Source organism: Nomascus leucogenys, chromosome 3, assembly GCF_006542625.1.
Source record: "Nomascus leucogenys isolate Asia chromosome 3, Asia_NLE_v1, whole genome shotgun sequence".
NCBI lineage: Eukaryota > Metazoa > Chordata > Mammalia > Primates > Hylobatidae > Nomascus > Nomascus leucogenys.
Genome location: NC_044383.1, coordinates 21,264,025 through 21,289,527, shown reverse-complemented (window position 1 = coordinate 21,289,527; position 25,503 = coordinate 21,264,025). Strand labels below are relative to the sequence as shown.

The 25,503-nt window shown below is 43.3% G+C and overlaps 1 protein-coding gene across 1 annotated transcript; it reads left to right on the top strand.

Moving 5' to 3' along the window:
* The first annotated feature begins 1,710 nt into the window (after positions 1 to 1,710).
* On the top strand, positions 1,711 to 23,526 carry TECTB (tectorin beta). The gene is made up of 11 exons (XM_030802308.1): positions 1,711 to 1,807; positions 1,956 to 2,118; positions 2,839 to 3,029; positions 4,666 to 4,808; positions 4,914 to 4,986; positions 12,305 to 12,408; positions 12,545 to 12,628; positions 16,625 to 16,787; positions 18,041 to 18,113; positions 20,591 to 20,623; positions 21,760 to 23,526. Exons 2-11 carry the CDS (start codon positions 2,043 to 2,045, stop codon positions 21,807 to 21,809), a joined length of 990 nt encoding a protein of 329 aa, XP_030658168.1. The 5' UTR covers positions 1,711 to 1,807; positions 1,956 to 2,042; the 3' UTR covers positions 21,810 to 23,526.
* The last annotated feature ends 1,977 nt before the right edge of the window (positions 23,527 to 25,503 follow it).

Genomic DNA, 25,503 nt, shown 5'->3' with positions numbered 1-25,503 from the left:
CCAATGTCACTGTTCACAATAGCAAAGACTTGAAACCAACCCAAATGCCCATCAATGATAGACCAGATAAAGAAAAGGTGACACATATACACCATGGAATACTATGCAGCCATAAAAAAGGATGAGTTCATGTCCTTTGCAGGGACATGGATGAAGCTGGAAACCATCATTCTCAGCAAACTAACACAAGAACAGAAAACCAAACACTGCATGTTTTCACTCATAAGTGGGAGTTGAACAATGAGAACACATGGACACAGGAGGGGAACATCACACACCGGGGCCTGTTGGGGGGTCGGGGGCTAGGGGAGGGATAGCATTAGGAGAAATACCTAATGTAGATGATGGGTTGATGGGTGCAGCAAACCACCATAGCATGTATATACCTATGTAACAAACCTGCATGTTCTGCACATGTACCCCACAACTTAAAGTATAATAATAATAAAAAAGAAATACGGCAATGTTTCCAGGCCACAACAAACTTGATCCTACTGTTTGAAAAAATTTTTAATATATTCTTTCTCTTCTCCCTCTCAGCTCATTTGTTCATCATCCATAAAATATTTTGCATACATGTCATACAATACAGATATGCCTCCTGTTACATGAATCATAAATCTACAATGAGTCACTTTGTGTTGCACCTAAGGAAAGGAAAAGCAACTCATGGGACACATACATGCTACTGGAAATTGTTGGTTGTCTTTTCATGTAATCTACTTATTTATCTACTACTTACAGTTTACAAGAGCCTTCACATCATTGCTCTCCTACTCTGTAAGTTCAGCCCAGAACCACAGCCACCATTTTACACAGAAGGAAACTGAGTTACAGAAATTTTTAATGGCTTGCCACATGGCTATTTCCTTCATTCTTTGATACCATCATTATAAAACATCCCATCAATTTAACAATAGGTTTAGAGGAAATAAGGAAATTGTACCGTATTACATATGCATATTGCTTATAAGACACTTCCCAATGTTTTGAAACATTAAACGATGTGCATTAGCAATAATATATCTGGAATCTTCGTGGGAGTAGCATGTTATCTGTTGTTTTCAGTGGGATCTTGTCAGGTGACTAAGAATTGACTTATAAGACAGACTTTCTAAGTTTCTTCTTCCAGTGTCATTGCTCTGGGAGACTAATAAAGCTTTAGAAATCTGAAGGGTGTACAGTTAAAAGTTGTTCTTCAGGATGAAGTTCAAGACACTAGAGTTTATTTTTTTTAAATTAGAGGGAAAATCCTTTAAAATGTTTACGTTCACACACACATACACATATATCTATAGTTATCAGGTGCAACAATGTTAAACCTGAGTTTTCTTATCAAAGTTTAGTTCATCTACACACAAAAATAAGAAAGCAGGAAATAAAGCAAAGAAAGTAAGACAAAAGAATTAAAATTATCACCTGGAATTGCACAGAAATAGTTTGCCTCCATTCAGAGTTATTTTGTGTACAAACGGGGAAAAAATAAACTTTTCCTCCCAATCTTGGTTGAAGCAGTTAAAAAACAAGTTTTTCCAACTCTGTAAAGCAAAAGAAATTAGACTCAAGTAACTGAGCTTCCCATCGGATTACTGTGCTAGCTCCCCCTTTTATTCCCCACACAGTGGATAATGCATGCTCATTGTGACTTACCTGGAGCTGGTTTCTTTTACATCCTCGGGCTATATAAAGTCAAACTAGGACTGGGGCAGCAGATTTCGGGAGCATCCAGCAGGCAGCCTCTACAGTCCGGAGAGGGTGAAACAGTCGGGAACATGAACAACTCCATGTGTCACTGACGCTTCCAACGGTATGAGCCCCACTTTTTGCCTCTCAGCGCTAACAGGATACAATTAGAAACGATACAACATCGTTGATCTCCCTTGAAAATTCCAAGACTGTATGTGCGGCTTTGTTCTTCCCTTGATTTTAACTTTTCATTCATGTTTCTGACTTAGAATGATCGAGGCTCAGGCCCTGGAAGGACCGTAAACATTTGGCCAGCTTGGTTTGGATACCTGGCAGAGACCAGGTTCTGAGAAGCAATGGTGATGAAGGCCTTTGTCCTGTTGGCCATCTTTGCAGACGCCTCTGCAAAATCGTGCCCTCCAAATAAAGCAGGTATGTCCTCACCGCGGTCCATTTTCCTGGGAAGAAAAGTTTCCTTTTACAATGCTCAGCACTTCTGTGCTTAACTTGTTATAAAAATGCAATGATGTAGCCAAGTAGAAAAGTACTTAAGCAACCCCCCCCAAATACCAATCAGACTTTTCCCAAATGGAGCAAAAATGTATTAGATAAACTCGGACTTTTTTTTTAATTAGAGAATGCTTACTCTATTTCACTCTCTCACTTACACACTCTCTCCCCACATCCCATTATATATATATATAAAACACCTCCACTTTTTTTTCCATTCAACTACTGAATTTCTATTTTGTGCCCTAAATCAGTATTTCACAATATTATGCATAAAACTGACATTTAAAATGTTTAAGTTATGTGCTCATTGTTATGGAGATTTTAATATATATTTATATATGTCTAATACATCCTACCTGTGGTTTCACAGATACATTTCTTAAAGTTCCAAATGGACTAATTTTAATTCCATGTTAAATGTGGTGCAGTTATTAAAGAAATGCAGCAAAAACTGTAAGAGTGACTGTTCAATGACTGAAGTTTGGGGAAAACTTTTGTCACAGCTGGTGAAGAATAGCAGGGAAGGTGTTTTTAACCAATTGCTTTTGCATGCTCAGGTGTAGCTGGAATCCACTGTTCTTTATGTAGGTTAGCATGATTACCATAACTGATTTTAAACTATATGTGTGCTCTTTCCAGATGTCATTCTTGTGTTTTGTTATCCCAAAACCATCATCACCAAAATCCCTGAGTGTCCCTATGGATGGGAAGTTCATCAGCTGGCCCTCGGAGGGCTGTGTTACAACGGGGTCCACGAAGGAGGTTACTACCAATTTGTGATCCCAGATTTATCACCTAAAAACAAGTCCTACTGTGGAACCCAGTCTGAGGTAAGACCAGGCCACACAGTGCAGAGTTGTTTAAGGTAAGGCAACTGGACCCGAGAATGAGATGTCCGCCATCCGTCCTTGAAAGGATTCAGAATTTACCCATTTCCTTTTAAAGGTCAGTCCTGATTCCCAAATATCCTGGAATGTTGGTGTTATTTAAAATCTTCTTGGCCGGGCGCGGTGGCTCACGCTTGTAATCCCAGCACTTTGGGAGGCCAAGGCGGGTGGATCACGAGGTCAGGAGATCGAGACCATAGTGAAACCCCGCCTCTACTAAAAATACAAAAAATTAGCCAGGCGTGGTGGCGGGCGCCTGTAGTCCCAGCTACTCGGAGAGGCTGAGGCAGGAGAATGGCGTGAACCCAGGAGGCGGAGCTTGCAGTCAGCCGAGATTGCGCCACTGCACTCCAGCTTGGGTGACAGAGCTAGACTCTGTCTCAAAAAAAAAAAAAAAAAAAAAATCTTCTCTTCTGCCTAGTTTAGATAACTCTTTTGGCTTGACTCTTATCCTCCTAATTTGTTGCCAAAGCCAGTGAAGCTACCTTCTAGTAGAACAAAGTACATTTCCCACCTTCAAGTTCTGAGCCTGTGCTCACAAGCCGCCATCCTTCCTGGATTGGATGGGTGGATGGATGAGCCATTCTCTGCCTGAGACTTCAAAGTGGTGACAAAGAGCATTTGGAAGGGCAGTTTAGGGAGTGACCAATGTATAATACAACTTCTAACTCGGTCTTGTGAAGTGCCCAGGATGGGATATCATAAGATAATTATTAGGAAACAGACGCCCTCTTACCAAGTATCACATGACAGACGAGAAATCTGAGACTTCCCAATAAAGTCACTCATTCAGGGCCTGTAGGGATGGAATCATGAAGGGAGGCTAGGTCTCCCAACCTCCCCACCAAGGTCTAGCATTCCTACTGCCCTACCTGCCAGAAGGCTGTGCATCTATCCATCTCAGAGCATGAGAGCAAAGAGCTTCCAGGGCCAGCTCCTCTTTCTAAAGGCCTCACAAGGATTCAGTGATTTAATGGGAAGAGTCATGAGCATGATTAACAAGATGTCATGTCTTTGAGTATATCCTGGTGAACTAGAAATCATCTGTGTGGTCTCAGGTCAGTCACTTTTCAAGTGGATGTTCAAGATCCCCTCCAGCTCTAATATTCTGTGATTTTAGAGCCCAACAAGTCAGAGGAAAGAGTCTCAGAAATCGTGCTTATAGTCAGAAGAAGGAAAGAGCAAAGAACCAGAAGGGAACATTCTAGAATTTGGAGATGGGTGAAGCATTCATTTAGAATACTTGGACAGGAGAGATGGATGAAGAGTTGACTTTGGGAAACAGAGATTCTTGAGCCAGTTCTTTTTGGTCAGAAGCCCAATGGGTACATGGAGATTTTTAAGCATACGACATCAACCTAGATTATTTTTAAACACTCTTAGTTGAATAAACTAAGGAACCCTTTACAAAATTATCAGCTCACCCGCAGACGAGAAGAGTGGATGCCACTGTCAGTGGCAGATATTCCTGTCTCCCCACTGGACTTGTTTCTGAGCCATCTTCTTGCACTTTTCCCAGAACCCTCATTCCCATCGCAGGGACACAGATTCATCCTGACTGTCTCCTTTCTTTGTCCAGTACAAGCCACCTATCTATCACTTCTACAGTCACATCGTTTCCAATGACAGCACAGTGATTGTAAAAAACCAGCCTGTCAACTACTCCTTCTCCTGCACCTACCACTCCACCTACTTGGTGAACCAGGCTGCCTTTGACCAGAGGTAAGTTGCTGTGCGGCGTGAAGGACTGGCTGCCTCGTGTGTGTGCTGCAGGTCCTATCAATCAGTGTGTTTCAGTCCTTATGCAAAATTCTCTCCCCTTTTCAGAGTGGCCACTGTTCACGTGAAGAACGGGAGCATGGGCACATTTGAAAGCCAACTGTCTCTCAACTTCTACACTGTAAGTGGTCTCCAGGTTCCCATTACTTCCCTGTGGCCTTTCTGGGAGATGGTGGGATGCTTCCTCGGGATTCAGTCTTCCCCAAGCTCTGCGCAGAGCCCCATTCTTAAATTCAAGTTGAAACATGAACTTTGGTTTAGCTTTAAACCTCTTTAAAAACTAAGTGTCACAGAAAGTCAGATTCATAGGCTGGATAGAAGAGCTGAAAGGTATAAGATATAAGCTATAAGACCAACCTTCCGGCCAGGCATGGTAGCTCATGCCTGTAATCCCAGCACTTTGGGAGGCCGAGGCAGGTGGATCATCTGAGGTCAGGAGTTCAAGACCAGCCTAGCTAACATGGTGAAATCTCGTCTCTACTAAAAAAATACAAAAATTAGCCAGGTGTGGTGGCACGTGCCTGTAGTCCCAGCTACTTGGGAGGCTGCGGCAGAAGAATTGCTTGAATCCGGGAGGCGGAGGTTGCAGTGAGCCGAGATCGCACCACTGCACTCCAGCCTGAGAAACAACAGTGAAACTCCATCTCAAAACAAAAACAAAAAAACCAACCTTCCGCAAAGATATAAGACCAACCTTCCCATTTTACAGATGAGAAAACTGAGGCAAGGTCAACAGACAATAAGACAGCCAATGTCTGACTCTTAGTCAAGATTAGTTTCCACTACAACCCACTCCAGAGATTTATATTTAAGATCTAGATCTTAAAATATTTGGCACAAGGTATTGAGGTTCCTGACTGGGACAGGGCTAAAGAGAAGGATTGGGGTCGGCCTCCACTGCCTAATTCTTTGGTCTCTGAAGCCTTTCAAGTAGCATTTCCTCCTTGCTTAATTTGGGCAGGCTGCCCCTGTTGACATAGAAGTTAAAGGCACACTTTGGTCTCTCTCAAAATAAAGTGCTCCAGAGAAACTAAATATGCAATGGCCATTTGCCCAGCTGCTCTCCTCTTTAGAATGGCTGCTTTGTTTCTTCAAACCTGCAGCTTGCATTGAGGACACATGCACACAGAGACTGTCCCAGCAGGCTAAAGGAAGATGTGGGCAGAAATACAAACCTTTGCATAGAACATTAGAGCCAGAGGACCTCCTTGGAAAGGCATCATGTCCAACTCACTCACTTCTCAAAGGAGAAACATCGTACTACCTGTAACTCCATTAACTTGGAACTCTTTAAACTTGCTTAACCTGCTGCCTGGAAGCTATTAGCCCTGCTGAACTCAGAAGGGGAGAGCTGTAAGGGATCCTAGAATAACCTGGTCTGTTGTACAGATGAGGACCAGAAGCCCAGAGGGAAGAAGGATTAGCCTGAGAGCCCACAGGTAGTTCAGAGTGGTGGCCAGTCTGGAACACAGATCTCCTAGATATGGTCACTTTACTTACTGTGAAGGGAATGAAACTCATTTCAAGGCCCTTTCAAGGCCTTGTGTCTAATTCTGTATTCAAAAATGTGATTCTTTTCATTAAAGAGGGCTCTCCACATTGTAAAAGTTTCAAGATCCTACAAAATCTAGATCTGCCCCTAGCCACACACCACTAGTGGTTAAGTACTGAGAAAAGGAATCCATACAGCCCTTGACCTATAATCGGGGGCTAAATACAGCATGGGCCACCAGGGTGATGATAAGGTGGTGAAACCACTACAGTCACTGATGAAAGCTGTCCGGAGAGGAAAATTGGCTTCCGCGTACTGACAACAGTCTCAGGGGACTCCCTGATGACAGGCTGCCTTTGCTATTGAGTCCCTGTCTGGAAGTGAATAATTGTTATTTTAACCAGATAAAATTATAGATATGATTCCATGAAGGTTTTACAATAGTTGGCAACACGGAAACACCAGGATTGTCAAAAATCATTACCCACCATCAGCTGTGTAGAGTTGAGCTTCAGGCATAAACAAAACATCAAGTCTTAGAACTGGAATGAGCTTATTTTCTTAAAATAATAATAATAATAAAAGACATGTCCTCAGCATCCCCCAGGCCATCCTCTGGGCTGGACAGACAGATAACGGGACACTCCCTTCAACAAGTATAGAATTAAGGGTCAAGCGTCCCCTGAGGCCCACCAAGACCTTTCCAGGACAAATGGGCCTCAGCAAAGAAGGGACTCTGTCTCCTGACACTTTCGTACTAATTAACATTCCCGCCATGGGCTCAGTTCCCTATGCCTGACCCATGTGATTGGTATTTTTTTCTCCTCCCTTTTTCCGCTTTCAGAGCATTCTTATGTGTTTCTGAAGCAACAACTGCTCCCTGCATATATTTCCATCAAATTACCAGAAAGAGAGCTCTGCCCTAGATAACACAATGGAATCAACGCACTGCTAATTGCTTAGGATCCTGAGAGCTTCAAATGCTGGGCTCTAAAAGCACCAGTTCTACTCAGCAGGCTTCCTCTTTCTTTTCTCTCCATCCCCCTCCCACTCTCTCTTGACAATATCCCATGGTTGGTATTCCTAGTGAAAAGTTATTTTGACTCTCAATACAAAATAAAAGAAGGTAGTTGGCTTATGGAAATACCCTAGTGCTGTGGTTAAGAAAATGGGCCTTCTCAACAGACCACTAGTTTGAAGCCTTGTTCCATTATTTACTAGTTGTGTGACTTTGGGCAAGTTAGTTAACCTCTCTGGGCTTCTATCTCTGCATCTGTTAAACAGGGATAATAATAGCACTTACCCCATAGGTTTGTTATAGAATTATATGAAATAATCTTTAGGAAGGACTTAGCACAGTGCCTGGCACAAGTTAAGTAGTTAAGTACCCAAGAAAGTAGCCATTCTCATCATTGTAGACTTTGACTCTATTTAAAGTGGAAACTCTGAGGGCTTCTAGCATTGTTACCTTTATAAGGCTGAACATTGATGTCAGTGTGGGATTATACTGACTTTTATTCAATCAAACCAGTACTAATCATTCCTCTTAGAGAGAGAGAAATGAAAAAGCTTAAAATGGAAAAAATGCAAGCAATGGAAGCCAAAATCATAGACTCCAAGAGTCAAAACAAGCCTCCGAGGTGGTGAACCTTGACTTTCCACCTAAAGCCTAAAACCCTTCTGCAAGATTGCTGTGGGGTGGCCTCCCCACCTCTTCCAAAAACAATGATATTTGGGCCTTCCCATTTTAGATCAGCTCTGATATCTGACACCCTGAACTCTCGCGCATGTGTCCCGGTTCTGTCTTCTGAAATAATATCATATAATTATGTGGCTGACAGTCCTTCAAATATGTCCACCTTCTCCAAGATAAACACCTTGTCTCTGTTGGTGGTTCACCATCTTAGTCACTCTTCTCTGAATATGATCCAGTTGCTCACTATCCCTATGAAAAAATGAAGCCCAGAGTTGAAGTGTTATATTCTAGACTTTATCAGACCTGTGCAGGCCATCGTGGGTCAGAGGTGACCTTCTAGGTTCTGGAAGACTCTAGGAATGTGTCCTAGGAAAATAACTTTAGGGCAGTTTTTTTCACCACTATTTCACATGGAGCAACTCTGAGATTTTTCCACATGAACTATTGTTAAGCCAGGTGTACTCATCCTTAACTTGTGACACCGGCTAGTTGTGACTCAATTGTTCAGTAAAGTAGTCCCCTCTTACCCACAGTTTTGCTTTCCATGGTTTCAGTTACCCATGGTAAACTGTGGTCCAAAAATATTAAATGGAAAATTCTAGAAATAAACAATTCTTAAGTTTTAAATTGCACACCCGTTCTGAGTAGCATGATGAAATCTTGCACCGCTCGCTCTGTACTTCCTAGGATGTAAATCATCCCCTTGTCCAGAATATCCACACTGTAGACACTACCTATCTGTCAGTCACTCAGCAGCCATCTATGTTATCAGATCAAAAAAAAGTAATACATATAGGGTTTGGTACTATCTGCAGTTTCAGGCATCCACTGGGGGTCTTGAAACATATCTCCTGTGGATAAAGGAAGGTTACTGGATCTGGAATAGGTTTCTAATTTTCACATTATAGAGAAAGTAGGGGGAAAATTATCCCAAGCCTTGCCTGAGCTGTTGGGTGAGAATATAGAGAACTCAATCATTAGTGTTCTATTTCAGAAATTGAATTAATGGTGTCAGCTCTGTTCTTCACTTTGTAACAGAATCAGGCAGGTTCTTCCATGAGGAGAGGTATTATTCCAATATTCTAACATTCTGCTGGCTGGTCCCTGGCAGAAAGAGTTGGGAGCGATACCTCTGACAGGTCTGGAGACTACATCGGGGTCCCCAGGTAAGTTCCCATATTTGAAAATGGCCTCTCAAAATATGACAAATCCCAGAACATAACAAGGAACATTAAAAACCACTGTAAATCTGCCACTTCAACCTGCATATTAAGCCAGTAGATCCCTTATGATTAAGAATATTATTATCCAATTATTGCAGCCATTTAAATGGTGCAGGGGCTGACAAATGGGAGGAAGCAACTGACTTCTAGGTGACTGAATCAGGGAGCCCTTGCTGGACTTCCTGTCAGTAAAATAATGGCAGAGGCACTAGGAAACGAAAGAGATTCTGAGTCCTCTCAGCAAAGTCCCTGTGTGTTTGACATGTGAGGGGTAAAGTCTACTTTATTTTATTTTATCTTTATTTGTTATTTTTAAGTTCTGGGGTACATGTGCAGGATGTGCAGGTTTGTTACATTGGTAAACATGTGTCATGGTGGTTTGTTGCACCTAGCAACCCATCACCTAGGTATTGAGCCCAGCATGCACTAGCTATTTTTCTGAATGTTCGCCCTCCCCCATCCCACCCACCAACAGGCCCCAGTGTGTGTTGTTCCCCTCCCTGTGTCCATGTGTTCTCATTGTTTGGCTCCCACTTATAAGTGAGACCATGCACTGTTCCTCTGTTAGTTTGCTGAGGATAATGGCTTCCAACTCCATCCATGTCTTTGCAAACGACCAGAAAGACCATTTGACCCAGCAATCCCATTACTGGGTATATACCCAAAGGAATGTATATCATTCTATTACAAAGATAAATGCAACCCAAAGGAATATAAATCATTCTATTACAAAGATACATGCATGTGTATGTTCATTGCAACACTATTCACAATAGCAAAGCCATGGAATCAACCCAAATGCCCATCAGTGACAGACTGGATAAAGAAAATGTGGTATGTATATACCATGGAATACTATAAAGTCCATTTTAGCTAGACATCCTTGCTGAAATCCGTTCCTCCTGCCGCTGTCTACCTATTGCAGTTCTGCAAATCTCCAGGTCTATGAAACTCAATCTTTCAAACAGTAACCTGGTCTAAGCTTTATTCTCCTATTACATAAAGTCACAAAGGTTATGTCCATTTAGCATAGGAAGAAGCTGAGGCCTGAAAGGCTGACTTGCCTATAGTGTGTCCCAAGTTAGCGGTGGAAGCTCGGGTTAGCACAGGATCCTTGCCCTTCCATGGTAATGCTTTTGTCTCTGAAAGCTAATCCACAGGCTGGGCGCGGTAGCTCACGCCTGTAATCCCAGCACTTCGGGAGGCCAAGGCGGGTGGATCACAAGGTCAGGAGATGGAGACCATCCTGGCTAACACGGTGAAACCCCGTCTCTACTAAAAATACAAAAAACTAGCCGGCGTGGTGGCAGGTGCCTGTAGTCCCAGCTACTCGGGAGGGTGAGGCAGAAGAATGGCGTGAACCCAGGAGGCGGAGTTCACAGTGAGGCGAGATCGCACCACTGCACTCCAGCCTGGGCGACAGAGCGAGACTCCATCTAAAAAAACCAAAAAAAACAAAAAAGAAAGCTAATCCACAGAGCAGTTCAAGATTGTTACTAGAGTTGAATCAATTCAAGACTCAGAGAATGGAGAAATCAGCCTCCTTTGAGTAAGTCAAACAGAAACACTGCTGTTACTAACAGCTCACCCAGCATGTCCTGATAAGAATGGCAGGCAAATATCACACATGCCAGGCCAGTGATCAGAACCTGCTGTTCCTGTGCTCAGATCGTGGTGTTGACTCCTTATTGCCCCACTGCACTCAGAGTGTAAGACCCAGTGTTTAGTGTTTGAGGTTTTTTGTTTTTTGTTTTTGACAGTCTCACTCTGTCACCCAGGCTGGAGTGCAATGGTGCAATCTTGGCTCATGGCAACCTCTACCTCCCAGGTTCAAGAGATCTTCCTGCCTCAGCCTCCAGAGTAGCTGGGACTACAGGGACTACAGACGCCTGCCACCACACCCAGCTAATTTTTGTATTTCTAATAGGGACGGGGTTTCGTCATGTTGGCCAGGCTAGTCTCGAACTTGTGGCCTCAAGTGATCTGCCTGCCTTGGCCTCCCAAAGTGCTGAGACTATAAGTGTGAGCCACAGTGCCCAGCCAGCCCCAGTCTTCTTGATCAGCCCCCATAACTTCTCTAACCTCACCCCCACCCCGCTCCCCACTCTCCACCCTCCTGCCTCACTTACTTGCTCCAGCCACACTGGCCTCCTTGCCGTGCTGCCAGCCACAGTCCTGCCCCAGGGCCTTTGTCCTGACGCAAGCATTCTTCCCTGGATGGCTATACGGCCCCCCTCCTCACTTCCTCCAAATCTTGCTCAAATGTCACATCCTCAGTGAGGCCTCTCCAACCACTGTATTTAAAACTGCCACCTGCCCTTCCTCACACTCCTGATCTTCCTTATCCCGCTCTGCATGTTTTATAGCTTTTCTAGATAATGTCCTATGGCCTGTAGTTACATATTATATCATTTACTTACTTATTGTTTGTCTCCCTGCTAGAATATGCCAGACCATTGAAGGCAGATATCTTTGCTTTGTTCGCTAATAAAATCCTGACAAGAGTCCATCGTCAGTGGCCAACACACAGTAGTTGATCACTACGTCGTGGTTGTGATTGTTGCTGTTGTTGATGATTGTACTGGGAATCAGATCCTACACTTCCCAACCCACGCTGAAATCTGCTCAGGCAAAAAGTAGCAATGAGTGAGGGCAGAGGCGGGTGCTGAATGTGCTCAGTCCCTGTGTCCTTGGGCGATTCAGTATAACACAGTGCCTTAATATCCCTGAATTTCACTTGTCTTCCATTAGTAAAATCTCATTGGCGTGAATGAGACATACAGTGTGTGTCTCACTATGATGAGCAGTTCTAGAATACGTGATTATATGATGTCCTCATCCCTTCTAAGATGGCATAGCGTCCTAAGAGATAGAGTTTCTCTGGTCCTGGAGGACCTCTCTGTGGTCTCACGTGCTTATGTCTTTGGGTTGATTCTCATCCCCTCCCCATCCCAATTCATCTGCTCCTGGTAGACCCAGCTGCTCAATCTGAGAGTTCATAATGCCCAGTGTCAATTTCCTTCCAAAGAATGCCAAGTTCTCCACCAAGAAAGAAGCTCCCTTTGTCCTGGAGGCATCTGAAATCGGTTCAGATCTGTTTGCAGGAGTGGAGGCCAAAGGGTTAAGCATTAGGTAAGTACATTTCCTCCAAGTTTATATGTTTAAATGCAAAGAAAAAAAAGACTAGCTGACATACTTTTTAATCATCAGATGTTTGTAGGCATAAGATTCTCTGCTTCAAAGTGATGCCATTTTGTTTTATTTCCAGGTTTAAAGTGGTCTTGAACAGCTGTTGGGCCACCCCCTCGGCTGACTTCATGTATCCCTTGCAGTGGCAGCTGATCAACAAGGGGTAGGTACACTACCTAGAGACAGGGCTGAGCAGTGGAACCAGGCATTTATCGGGCTACTTTGTTCTGGCTTGGGAAAGCTTGGGAGGAAGAGGTGAAGCCTGCTGGAGTTACAGCAGTGACATCCTCTGTGGTTCCAGGCAAAGGACAAATACTAAGAAACAGGACATAGTGCATTCTAGGGACCAGATACTGTTCTGAGAGCTTTACCTTATATTAACTCCTTTAAGCCGTACAACAAGAAAGGTAGTTTTCCTATCATCCCCATTTTACAGATGAGGATACTGAGGCACAAGAGAGGGTAAGGTCTCATAGTAAATGTTTGTGTGCGTGTGCATATGTGTGCATGTGTGTATGTGTGCAAGAGGAAGTGAGCAGGCTGAATGCAAATCCAGTTAGTCTAATAACAGAACCACGGTGATGATGACTAAATTAAATAATCCATATCAAAAGCTTAGCAGATGGTACCTGCTAGATAGTCCAACCATTTTAAATAAGATCATTGTTTTTATTACTAATTAAGTAGATAACCGGGAGCTTTTACAATCTGGAGTAAAGCACTAAAGTAGTACTAGAAGTGCACCCTAGAAAGGCAACACTGGAAGTCATACACAGGATGGTTTAGAAACATGCACGGAAGGGAGAAAGACCAGATTAGAGGCCCTGGCAGCTATTGTGCAAGGGTGATAAGACATGAACTGCTATTGTAGCCAAGTGAATGGAACAAGGTCATAAAAAGTAGGGAGACACTTTTACAGGAATGAGAAAATGTAGGAACTAATCAGATAGGAGGTGGAGGAAAGGACAGTGCAAGAAATCTGGGGAGTAATGGAAAAAGATGGCTTTGTGTTCTTAAATCTGTAGACTACAAAGCTGAGGAAGAGTGTTTGGATTTGGCTGTTGGAGAAGGAGGTTTTTGGATAAGGAGATATGGATTCTCGCTGAGTTCACTAACAGACATGTTAAGCTTCAAATGATGATTGTCCAGAAGTACTTAGAATTGTACCATTGGAAATCAGAGGAGAGACGGGGCTAAACAAGAGATGTGGACATCATACACATAATTAGCAGTAAACAAAGAAGAGATCATTCTCTAAACAAAGCACATAACAGACCGATGTGCCTGTGTTATTCTCAGAACCCATCAGGCCAAGGAAAAATTAATGTCAAGGATAAAGATAATTGAATAACAAAAGTGGAGCTATTTTGGACCTCTATTTTTATTTAGCAAACACTTATACAGCTCTTACAATATACCAAACATTGTTCTAGATAGGTGTTTTACAAATATTAATTTATCTAAGTGTCATTAAACCCTCTCTAAAGTAGATAGTATAATAATCATTATTTTATAGAGGAGAAAACTGAGGCACAGGTCCAGACACGTGCCCAAGATATGGAGCTAGTAAGGAGAAGGCCTGGGATTCAGACTCAGTCAGTGTTACCTCCTGAGTGGCCTGAATAGGACAGGCTGACCGAGGCACACCTACGCAACCCAGCAAAGCCTCCTGTAGAGATGGCAGCTTAATTTGGGTGTTTACCTCACATCTGCCATTGAATGATTCAATTCATTTAGCCTCTGTTAGCAATGGTGCAATCAAATGACTCCAGGAATTCTGAAATAACGTATTGACCTGCAGGGACTTGAAATTGCTATCAGGCACTGGGAATCTCTCTCAGGCAATGGTCACACTAGGCAAAGGCTTCTGCCACCCCTGGAATCATCTCTCTGCAGGGAGTTCTAGTGCCGTTGTTCCCATCTGGCAGATGTGCAACACGGCTGAAAAAGGGATGCCTGTGGCTTTGGGTGGTCTGCACAATTGTCCTCAAGCTCTAGTGTACACATAAACTGCGTAGGGTGCCTATTACATATGCAAGTGCACTGTAAACCTACCAGATCAGAAGGACTCTGGGGAAACCCACGGAATCTGCATTTCAACACAGCCAGATGTAAGACATCCCGATCCATTTCTACATTCTTCCTAGTTGACATGGCACCTCGAAGTTGGAGATACATGCACGAAGTTCAGTGCCAAAGGGGAGAATGGAAAAGTCCACTCCCACCATCTCCAGATGATTTTTGCTCACACTGGGCCCCTTTGGAAAAAAATCCAGTTTATAAAAGTTCCTGGAGAGATGGCAGGAGATATATCATCAGGAATTTCCCTGTACACATGGATGCCCCAAAAGCAGCATACTTTTCTCAAAGAGCAATCTGACACGGGAAAGGAGGCTCATGCAGAGAGGGCATAAAAGCCTCCTGTGGGCTTCCACCACCTAGAGGCAGCTGCCACTGAAGTGTGGGTGCTGCAGCTGGTGCCAAGGAGCAGCAGTGCCAAGGCATCTAGACCTGCCTATTTTTTGCCTACTCCCCACCCCCTGACAAAGCTCTGCTTACATTATTTTCCACTGGCTGACCATGCCTGGGGCACTCTGGCTGCAAAGAGCTATTTGAAGAACTCCCATCTTGAGTTCATACAAGGATCTCGGGTTTATTGACAAAATGATCCTCCAGAAGTCTTGTTGCACAACTTGGAAAATGCCAGTTTCATCACTATTCAGAGCCCACCACACACAGACCTGGCTCTGACCCCTGGTCCGGGTACAAAGGTACAGCATTCCCTCACTTCACTCCCTCACTCTCACACTTGACTTCCTTAGCACCTGCCTTTAGCTTGGCCCGCCGTTGTCTGTTTCTGAGGGAATGGGGGTGGGGTAGAGAACATCATGAAGGTTCCCTGGGGTAACTGGACCACTCTCTGGCGTGTGTGCCAAGTTTACAATACAGAAAGTAAGATGCTTCAGAGTTGCATTAATTTGGGGCCTGCTGTGGTGCTGTTCAGTGGTCTGACGCTTTCGATACATAGACCTTTTCCTGCAGAAGGACAGACCTTGGTGCCCCTTCTTATCTGCAGATAACAAACCCCCACGATAGCGTGGGCTTCTCTGTATAGTCGCAAGAATGGCTGTGTCTGTTTCCAACACCTAGTTAAAGGAATGGCACTTAGGTCATCAGTCTTTGTTAAATGAAAAAGTATGTTTGCTGAAACCAGAGTTTCTCAATGTTGGCACCTTGACATTTGGGGTGGGACCATTCTCCATTGCGGGGGCTGCGCTGTGCACTGTAGGATGTTCAGTAGCAGCCCTGGTCTCTGCCCTCTCACTAGATGCCAGCAGCACTTCCCCCATTCTGGACAATCACGGTGCCAAATGTCCCCTGGGGCACAAAGTAGATCCTCAAGTGAGAACCACTAGCTTAAATAAATGCCTGTGTCATTTTTTTAACTGAATCATTACCTTTGAGACGTTGGAATATTATACAAATATTATATTCTCATTATAGAGAATTTGGAAAAATACATAAAAATACAAAGAAGAAAACCAAAAATGCCCATAATTTTATCCCTTTGTATCAGCCTGTGTTAACATTTAGACGATATCCTTCGGTCATTATTTCTGTGTTTATATAAAAAATGTGACCACATTTTTACAAAGGTAACTATGTGGACGTATATAATTTAAATAATACACCATAAATACAAATTTTCAATGCAAAACCTCACAATTCACACACAGAAATGTGTTGGGTATGACGAGCTCGGGCAGCTGTGGCAACAGGGGCAATGCTGCTCCTGGTGCCATTGTCCTTACTTTGTATGTCCCTCAAGGGCTGGACATATTCCATTCCTCAGAGGGCCTTATCTCCTAGGGATTTTCTTTCTTTGGGACACAGGTGTAACTTACTAAAAGTGTGGCTCTTATAAGTCACTCCCCTCTCATCATACCTTGTCTATAGAATGAGGACAGTAATACCCATCTCCTAGCTCATCAACTTGACCTCACAGTTGTGAGGATCAAGTGAGGTGCTGCTAATCAAAATGCCTGGGAAGGTTAGAGGCCATATAACTACCTTGGGAGCCTTGTGTGTAAATTGCTTAGCAGCTCTTGCTGGAGTTCAAGGAGGTGACAGTTCATTCTTCTTTCCCCATCTGCCTCAGCTGCCCCACGGATGAAACCGTCCTCGTGCATGAGAATGGGAGAGATCACAGGGCAACCTTCCAATTCAATGCTTTCCGGTTCCAGAACATCCCCAAACTCTCCAAGGTGTGGTTACACTGTGAGACGTTCATCTGCGACAGTGAGAAACTCTCCTGCCCAGTGGTGAGCTGCCTCTCTCCAGAAGGACAATGCTACCCAAAGGGTGCCAGTACTGGAGGAGCTGGAGTCTGAGTGGGGAAATCATAACTAGGCCAGGGCAGCTGTGTGCTGAGGGCATCTGGAGGAAATGGCACTGAGTATAAGGGCAGATGCTCGTGGGGGCAGATGTTCAGGGCCCTGTCTGCCTTGCCTCCAACAACCCACATGGTCTCTGGCATGTGTCGCCTAACCTGCTGGGACCTGCTTTCTCATCCTTAAGCAAAGTGTGTTAAGTAATGATGGCCCTTCCCTCATCAGAGGGCAGTGTAGGTAAATGAAAGTGATAACAGACATGGAAATACTTTGAAGAAGTGAAAAGGGCAAGGCAAATTCAAGGTCTAGGTGGCAGGGACAGGCCGAGGACATAACTCAAAAGGTGGGTGTTTTTAGTCTTGACTGAACAGCTCAAGGGTTCACCTCTGTGACCTCAGAGAGATGCTGCAGAAATTCCCGACACTGGATCATGGCTGATTTGACCACATGAGAGGAAGGCCTGGCAGGCTGTGCTTTCACAAGCCAGCAGTCATTCCGGTGCTCACTCAAGCCTGAGAACCACCACTTAGACACTTAGACGTGCCAAATCTCAAACTGTTCTCCTTTCTGGTCTCTTTCAACTGGAGACCTCGGTGTTTCCAAAGAGGATGCTATCCACATAGCCTATAGTAAACAACAAAAATAAGGTCATAATCTCTATTGCTACTGATTCATTTGGCCAGAAAATGGTTCTTTATGAGCACAAACAGCAAAAGGGAAAGAAACCAGAAAGTGCAGAGCCAGGGAGAGGAGGGCAGAGGCATTGTACAGTTGCTCAAAGGATAAGTATCGATGCCATATTTTTAAAAAGAAAGAAAATGAACCAGAATACAATTGCAAGTGTCCATTTCTCTAATTATTGTCGTGAGAGTGATAAGTAAAAGCCTTATCAAAGGAAACGGTATCAATCCCTTCCACACTCAATGGCCTCTTCCAGCAGGATTCCCTATGGCTTGAAGAGTTAACAAAATAAAGCTTTCTTTGTATTCAAGTTGGAGAAGGGATGAACACTGTGTCTCTGGGTTATTTTTTAAAGAGGTAACTCATCTCTGTTGACTGGGGAATTGTGACTCCACCCCATTTGTGACCTTTTTAAAATGTCTTTTCTTTCTCTTTTCTCCCCTTTGCTCACGCGTCATCCCATCTTCCCCACTTCTCTCCCTTCTGCCTCTCTGGGTCTTCAGACCTGCGATAAACGGAAGCGCCTCCTGCGGGACCAGAGCGGGGGAGTCCTGGTCGTGGAGCTCTCCCTGCGGAGTAAGCGTCTCTGTTTTCCAAATGGTTGAGTTCACTCTGGGCTGCGTCCACAGGCACAGCCGGTTTGAGCATTTTTACTGAATTGCCAAACCAGTTGTGCCTGTGGGCACAACCTTCACCTGCTCCTGGAGTCTTCTAGCCAGGGGTGGGGAATAGCTCAAGCCAAACGAAGGAGTTGAGGTTTGTTATGTGCTCTGAAAGTTCTATCTGTACCCTAAATTCAAATACCCCCAAGGAATGAGGAAGTGCTGAGCTTCCAAACAGAGCATGCAGTGAACAATAATAGAAAATGAGATGTCATGGGGCCGGGCTCAGTGGCTCACGCCTGTAATCCCAGCACTTTGGGAGGCCGAGGTGGGCAGATCACTTGAGGTCAGGAGTTTGAGACCAGCCTGACCGACGTGGTGAAACCTCGTCTCTACTAAAAATACAAAATTACCCGGGCTTGGTGGGGAATGCCTGTAATCCCAACTACTCGGGAGGCTGCGGCAGGAGAATCGCTTGAATCTGGGAGGCGGAGGTTGCAGTGAGCTGAGATTGCGCCATTTGCACTCCAGCCTGGGCAACAAGAGTCACACTCCGTCTCAAAAAAAAAGAGAGAGAGAGAGAGAAGACAAAAAGAAAGAAGAAAGAAAGAAAGAAAGAAAGAAAGAAAGAAAGAAAGAAAGAAAGAAAGAGAAAGAAAGGAGAAAGAGAGAAAGAAGGAAGGAAGGAAGGAAGGAAGGAAGGAAGGAAGGAAGGAAAAATGAGATGTCATGAGAATGTCATGTGCAAGTCAAAAAACCTTTACTGAGTATCCAGCACTGTCTGGCCTGGGCAGGGCACTAGGATTTCAGAAATAAATGTGACCCAAGCAGGCCCTGTCCTCAAGGGATTTACTGTCTAGCAAGGAGAGAGATGTTAGACACTAAGGGAAAGAGAAATTACTGTTAAGGGTGGTGACGGTGGGCTGGTGCCATGGTTGCACAGTAGATCATCGCTAATGTGAAAATCCAAAATCTGAATGCTCCCAAATCTGAAACTTTTTGAGCATCCGCATGATGCTCAAAGGTCATGCTCACAGGAAATGCTCATTGTAGCATTTTAGATTTCAGATTCCAGATTTTCCAGTTAGGGATGCTCAACTAGTATAATGCAAAGATTCCAAAATCCAAAAAAAAAATCTGAAATCTGAAACACTTCTGGTCCCAAGTATTTTGGATAAGGGCTATTCATCCTGAATGGAGCAAAGGGATTCAACCTAGTGCAGGGCTTGCGGAAGAGCTCTGCTGACAATCTCCAAGTGAGACCTGAAGGACAGTGTGACATGAAGGGTGGGGCAAAACCTGTGGGAAGGCCGGAAGCTATAGCGGCTCTATCTTAGAGGACAGTCACCAAGCTATGGCCAAGGGCCAAGGCCCAGGTGCCACCTGGTTTTCTGGCCTGCAAATTAAGAACAGTTTTCACATTTTTATGTGGTTCAAAAAAAGAATCAAAACAACAATATTTCGTGACATGTAAAAATTATATGAAATTCAGGGCCAGGCATGATGGCTCATGCCTCTAATCCCAGCACTTTGGGAGGCCAAGGCAGGCAGATCACCTGAGGTCAGGAGTTCGAGACCAGCCCTGTCCCTACTAGAGTACAAAAAGTAGCTGGGAGTGGTGGTGCACACCTGTAGTCCCAGTACTTGGGAGGCTGAGGCCAGAGAATCACTTGAACCTGGGAGGCAGAGGTTGCAGTGAGCAGAAATTGCGCTACTACACTCCAGCCTGGGTAACAAGAGTGAAACTCTGTCTCAAAAAAAAAAAATTATATGAAATTCAGATTTCAGTGCCTTTAAAGAAAGTTTTATTAGAATACAGCAACACTCGTTCATGTAGATATTGTCTACAGCTGTACACTGCAACTACAGGGTGGAATTGTGGCAGCAGAGATGGGACGGCCTGAAAAGCTGATAAAATTTACTATTTACTATTTTCTTTTCAGAAAGCTTACCAACTCCTGCCTTGGAGAGAAAGTGTTGTGAAATGAAACTTTGTAAACCCCCAGTATAAACTGTCTGAAGGGCAATGGAGCACCTGATGTTTTAATCAGGGGAGGACTGTGGTCAGGTTTTGTGTTATTTATTTATTTATTTATTTATTTATTTATTTATTTATTTTTTGAGACCGTGTCGCCCAGGTTGGAGTGCAATGGTGTGATCTCAGCTTCAAGCAATTCCCGACTCAGCCTCCTGAGTAGCTGGGATTATAGGCACGTGCCACCACGCCCGGTGCATTTTTGTATTTTTGGTAGAGACAGGGTTTCATCATGTTGCCCAGGCTGGTCTCGACCTCAAGTGATCCGCCCACCTCGGCCTCCCAAAGTGCTGGGACTACAAGTGTGAGCCGCAGCCCCCAGCCAGGTTTTGTGTTTTAGAAACATCACTCTGAGACTTCTCCTTTCCATGATCTTTTCTTAAACTTTCTGCATTCTCTCTCTTTACTCACTACAGGCAGGGGATTTTCCGGTCTCTATAGCTTCTCAGGTAAGGAAAAGAGACACTTCTGGGATTTCCTGGGGCTATGCTGTTAAAAGGCAGACAGTGTTTTAAGAGAAGCTTAACTTTGGCCCCAGCAAAACTTTTAAGGATTGAAAATTATACTTTAAAGCACACCTGAGTGGGGCAGAGGGGGCGAGATCAAGAGGTCTCCCTTTGACCAGCCCCTGAACTCTGAAGAGAGGGAGGAACCGAAAGTAAATTGGATGAAACAGAACTGGACCTCACTTCCCCAAGTCTTAGTAAAGCCATCCCCAGATGGCTTCCCTTGGGTTCCAACATTTGGAGAACAAGATTTTCAGTGATCTGTTCATTCAACAAATATTTGAATTCTTGTTATGGCTCTGTCTTTCATTAACAGAGTGACCTTGGGCAATGACCTCACCCCTCCATACCCCTGTTTCCTCTGTGGAATTGGGCTAATAATTGCCCCTATCTACATGGCTGTGGTATAGATATTTAATTACAGCTAAGGGCACTGAACGATGCCCAGCAAACAGCAAACACCCAGTCAGGGTGAGACATGATTATGATGACTGTACCGGGAACTGATCTTGTGGCTACTGCCCTGAACAAGACAGACAAGGCCCCTTCCCTTGCTAATATGTGTAAAGTATTTAGGGTGCGATGGGGGACATTATTTAGAGAGTGGCCAGGAAAGCCCCTTAGAGGAAGAAACATTTCAGCTAAGACCCAAGATCTCACCTGAATGATAAGAAGGAAGCAACTACATGAGGAGATGGGGTAAGACGGTTCACTTATTAATAATCTCACAGACAGATTTTGCTCTCATCATTACAGGAAAATCATGTAAATCAACTTTTAAAATTCCAATCCTAGATTCTCATCGTTTTTAAGTTCTACGGTGAAAGCCCTAGAGTACAAAGCACCATCACTGATTTCTATTTGTCAGAGGTCCACAACCTAGGTTTATCTGTCAGGTTCTTTGTACTGATAAATGTGAGCTACAGAATCCCCAAGGGATGAACAAAATTGTCTTTGTCTAAAATGTGTGGAATTTTATGAAGACCCCTGAGTTGACTCTTGTTAACTCTTTTGTTGAGTTGGCTTTACCCTTGTAGAACTGTCTCTGAGTGCCATCTCCCTCCCGTTCTGGTCCACAGATGTTCTCCACCACCTCATCATGATGATGGGGGTTTGTGCCGTGTTATAGGAGTTAGCCAGTCAGCTGCCGCTCCTCCACCCACAATGGTCCTCAGCGAATGACAAACACGTTTATTGTGCTGCCAAAATGAACAAACAGAAGACCACATTGTTGGGGAGCAGAGAATAGCACTTTGCCAAATATGCACTCCAATAATTTCTGTGAATTTGGTGACGCTTTTTTCTTTCTAAGAAAAACTTAGGCTACTTCCCATGGCCCTTAGATCTCACAGTCCTTCTAAAGCTGGGGGAGGAGCCTCCTTTCTCCATACTCAAGTCAGGGCTGCAGTGAATTCCTTTGAAAGCTATTTTAACTTTAAAAGGTTAGCAGAACCAACCAAGTACCGCTGAGCATTTTGAAGAGAATGTAGGGTGCAACTACAAAGTCAATGCTAAATGCAGAATGCACATTAATAGCTGACTTTGCCAAAAAGGGGCTTTGTCATTGAGGCAGTAGCATTCTACCTAAGGACCAGAGCTAAGCCCCCAGGCAGGGGGTTCCAATCTTTCAACTGATGACATGGGAGATGATGTGGGAATCAGAGTGGAATACGATAGTTTTGCTCAAACCTAATGATATAAACGAAATGGATTCTTGAAAGCCCCTAGCACTAACCTAATTTGTTTGTATTATACCGTTTGTTAAATATATAAACATGATATAGGTATAAACTCCTTGTTTTTATAGCAGATGTATACTTCTAAAGTCAAACGAAAATTACAAATTAAATAGGAATATTTGCAAAAAGAATAACCACAAGAAGAATACAACTCCCATTAATTTAACCTAATAACGTGGCATTGCCCCAGTGAAACTGCTGCTGGAAACATGACTATAATAGTGACTCCAATGACACAAGTGCTATGAGTTTGGTGACCCAACCCTAGAAATAAACGCCTTGTGACAATCAATGCTATTTTTTCTCTATTTGCTCTACTAAAAAGTTTTCATTTATAAGAAATGGTCTGATCTCATTTAGCTTTTACTTAAACATCGAAGCTTACATCTGTTTTTGTCTCATTCACTTACGATCATTAGAATGAAGCTAACACGAAATCAGAAACACAAATGCAAATGCAGCCAATGAAAGTATGCAGTAGCACATCTTGGTAACTGGCCACCCCAGTGGTCCAGAATATGCCCATATAAATGATTTACATTGCCAACAAAACTGAATGAGCCAATTCTGGTAGTGAATTGGCTGGATTGTGATAGGAAAAGGCAGAGTTCTAAGTTCTTAGTTATGTAAAGACTTAATTAGTAGGCTTATAATTTGAAAACAACACATGGGTTTGTCTCTCTGTATTTAAGGTATTTGAGAAGTTTTGCAATCTGCAGTTTGATGATTCTTTTACAACTTGTGTTAGTGAACTCAGAAATTAAACTAGTTATGAAATCTCTGGATACATGAAGTGTATGTTTGTTTAGTAATAGGCTAGAGTAAAATGACTCAATTTAGTCTAGACTTGGTCTCTAAGCTGGAGTTCCAACGAGTTTAGGATCTCTTCTTTCTGCAAATTCAGAGTTTTTGTAGTCAGGAAAAACAGAAGACATATTTTATTGGTTCTAGTAGAAAACAAATAGCATACTCATAGCCATGTTCAAATCCTTCGCTGTCAGAATAAGCCAATGTTGTATTAGTTTTGCTGTATTTCATCATTGTGTTTTATGATCTTGTATCTCTACCTGGTGCTATAGAATAAATAAAATGCCTTAAAATAAATAACCTATGACTACAGTATACAGTATTAATATATCATGTTGACTGCTAATTCCCCAATTCTCCCAGAGGTTTCTACAACTAGAGCTTCTTAGACTCACATAGATGCCACATTTTTTTTTTTTTTTTTTTTTTGAGATGGAGTCTAGCTCTGTCACCCAGGCTGGAGTGCAGTGGCGTGATCTTGGCTCACTGCAAGCTCTGCCTCCCGGGTTCACACCATTCTCCTGCCTCAGCCTCCTAACTGGGACTATAGGCGCCCGCCACCATGCCCAACTAATTTTTTGTATTTTTAGTAGAGACGGGGTTTCACCATGTTAGCCAGGATGATGTCGATCTCCTGACCTCATGATCTGCCTGCCTCGGCCTCCCAAAGTGCTGGGTTTATAGGTGTGAGCCACTGCGCTTGGTCTGCCACAGACTTCTAATTATTCTAACCTACCTTTACATTAAAAAAATTCCCAGTATTGTGTTTCTGACGCAAGGAATAAAGCCAATCTGTATGATTAACATTTTGGGGAAAAGGTCTTTTGGGTCATCCCTGCCTATAAAGCCCAAATGACTCTCACCAGTGACTGGATGCGTTTTGACTTGACATTAACTAACAACCTCATGATGTTTGATTACCCTTCTCTCATAACTTCTCCTTTGAGAAAATAAGGCAAAGTACTCTCAAAACAATCTCTTGTAAATTCTCATTAGTTCTAAACACAATAGAAACATTAAGAAAAAGAAGAAAAGTAATCTCCCCTAGGTATCCTTAGCTGACATAGAAAAAATACTGAATATAGATTTAGAAAAGTGTTCTTATCAAAATTCTTAGTTGTGATCCATTAAGACACTCTTGCTCTCTTTCTCCATGTGCATATGTGTATGTATGCATGTGTGTGTGTATATATATGAGGGTGTGCATATATATGTGCATGTGTGTGCACGTGGATGTCTGCGTATGCACACGTGTTTTTTTGGTGTATGTGTGTCTAGATGCCAAATGTTTATGTTATGATGTTCAATAAGAAAGGCAGAACTAAATCTATATTACATGAACATAACTTACATAAGTACATGGGCTAGGGCTGGAAGAAAAACAGACACACACACACAATACAAAGACAGGATAATAATAGGCAACTGCTTTACCTGGCCCCATTCCTTCATCTGTATTATTTTCTAATGTTCTTTTAATGTCACAGTGATGGATTGCTTAGTTACTGCTACGCTTTTGTATATAGCTCTATTAGTCCTTAATATTGCTTTACACAATGAAATTATGCTTTCTTCTCCCTAACTAGACTGCAAGCTAAAGATCAAGGGAAAGTTTATATTCTCTTGTGTACCCCAGAATGGCACAGAGTAAGTGCTTAATGAATGCTCCTTGGATTAAAGAAATGTTCACATGAATAGGTGGATGGGTAGATGGATGGATGGATGGATGGATGGATGGATGGATGGATGGATGGATAAGTAGATGGATGAATGGGTGGATGGATGGATGGGGACTATCCTAGCTCTCTAGGAGGCCTCATAGCAGAGGTGGCCTTGTTTCCTTTCATGGTTGAGCAAGGTGTTTGGGATCCAGAGCCATTATCTCAAGAAAAGGAGTTATGCAGAATGAGAAGATAAATTTGGCTTACTGTCTCCATGCTAAAGTAGCAGGAGAAAGCCTTCCTCTCCTCTTCACATAAATGCCTTCTGCCTTCTCTCCTTTTATGTATCAGTCTAAAGCCTTCAGTCCCCAATGCTGAAGGCCTCTGGGGAGAAGCGAAGCCTACCACAATGAAAACAGAATTTTCATATAGAAAATGGAGCGTGTGATGGATGTAGAATTCAGTCTTCCCTCTCTGGGCAGAAGCAAAATACTGCTAATGGAAATGCTTAGGAGCTCAAGAAGACTGGATTATTTGGGAAGTGAAAGTGCTTTTGTGTCCCTCTTCCTAAAGAAAGGCAAGAATTCCACCAAATCTTTTATATAATCTGGTGTCA

Excerpts from the sequence above, each read along its gene's own strand:
- TECTB (XM_030802308.1), top strand. The coding sequence starts at position 2,043 with ATGGTGATGAAGGCCTTTGTCCTGTTGGCCATCTTTGCAGACGCCTCT. Across the intron at positions 2,119-2,838 it reads GTGCCCTCCAAATAAAGCAG|ATGTCATTCTTGTGTTTTGT; the intron begins GTATGTCCTCAC and ends TGCTCTTTCCAG. Across the intron at positions 20,624-21,759 it reads CGGTCTCTATAGCTTCTCAG|ATGTTCTCCACCACCTCATC; the intron begins GTAAGGAAAAGA and ends TCTGGTCCACAG.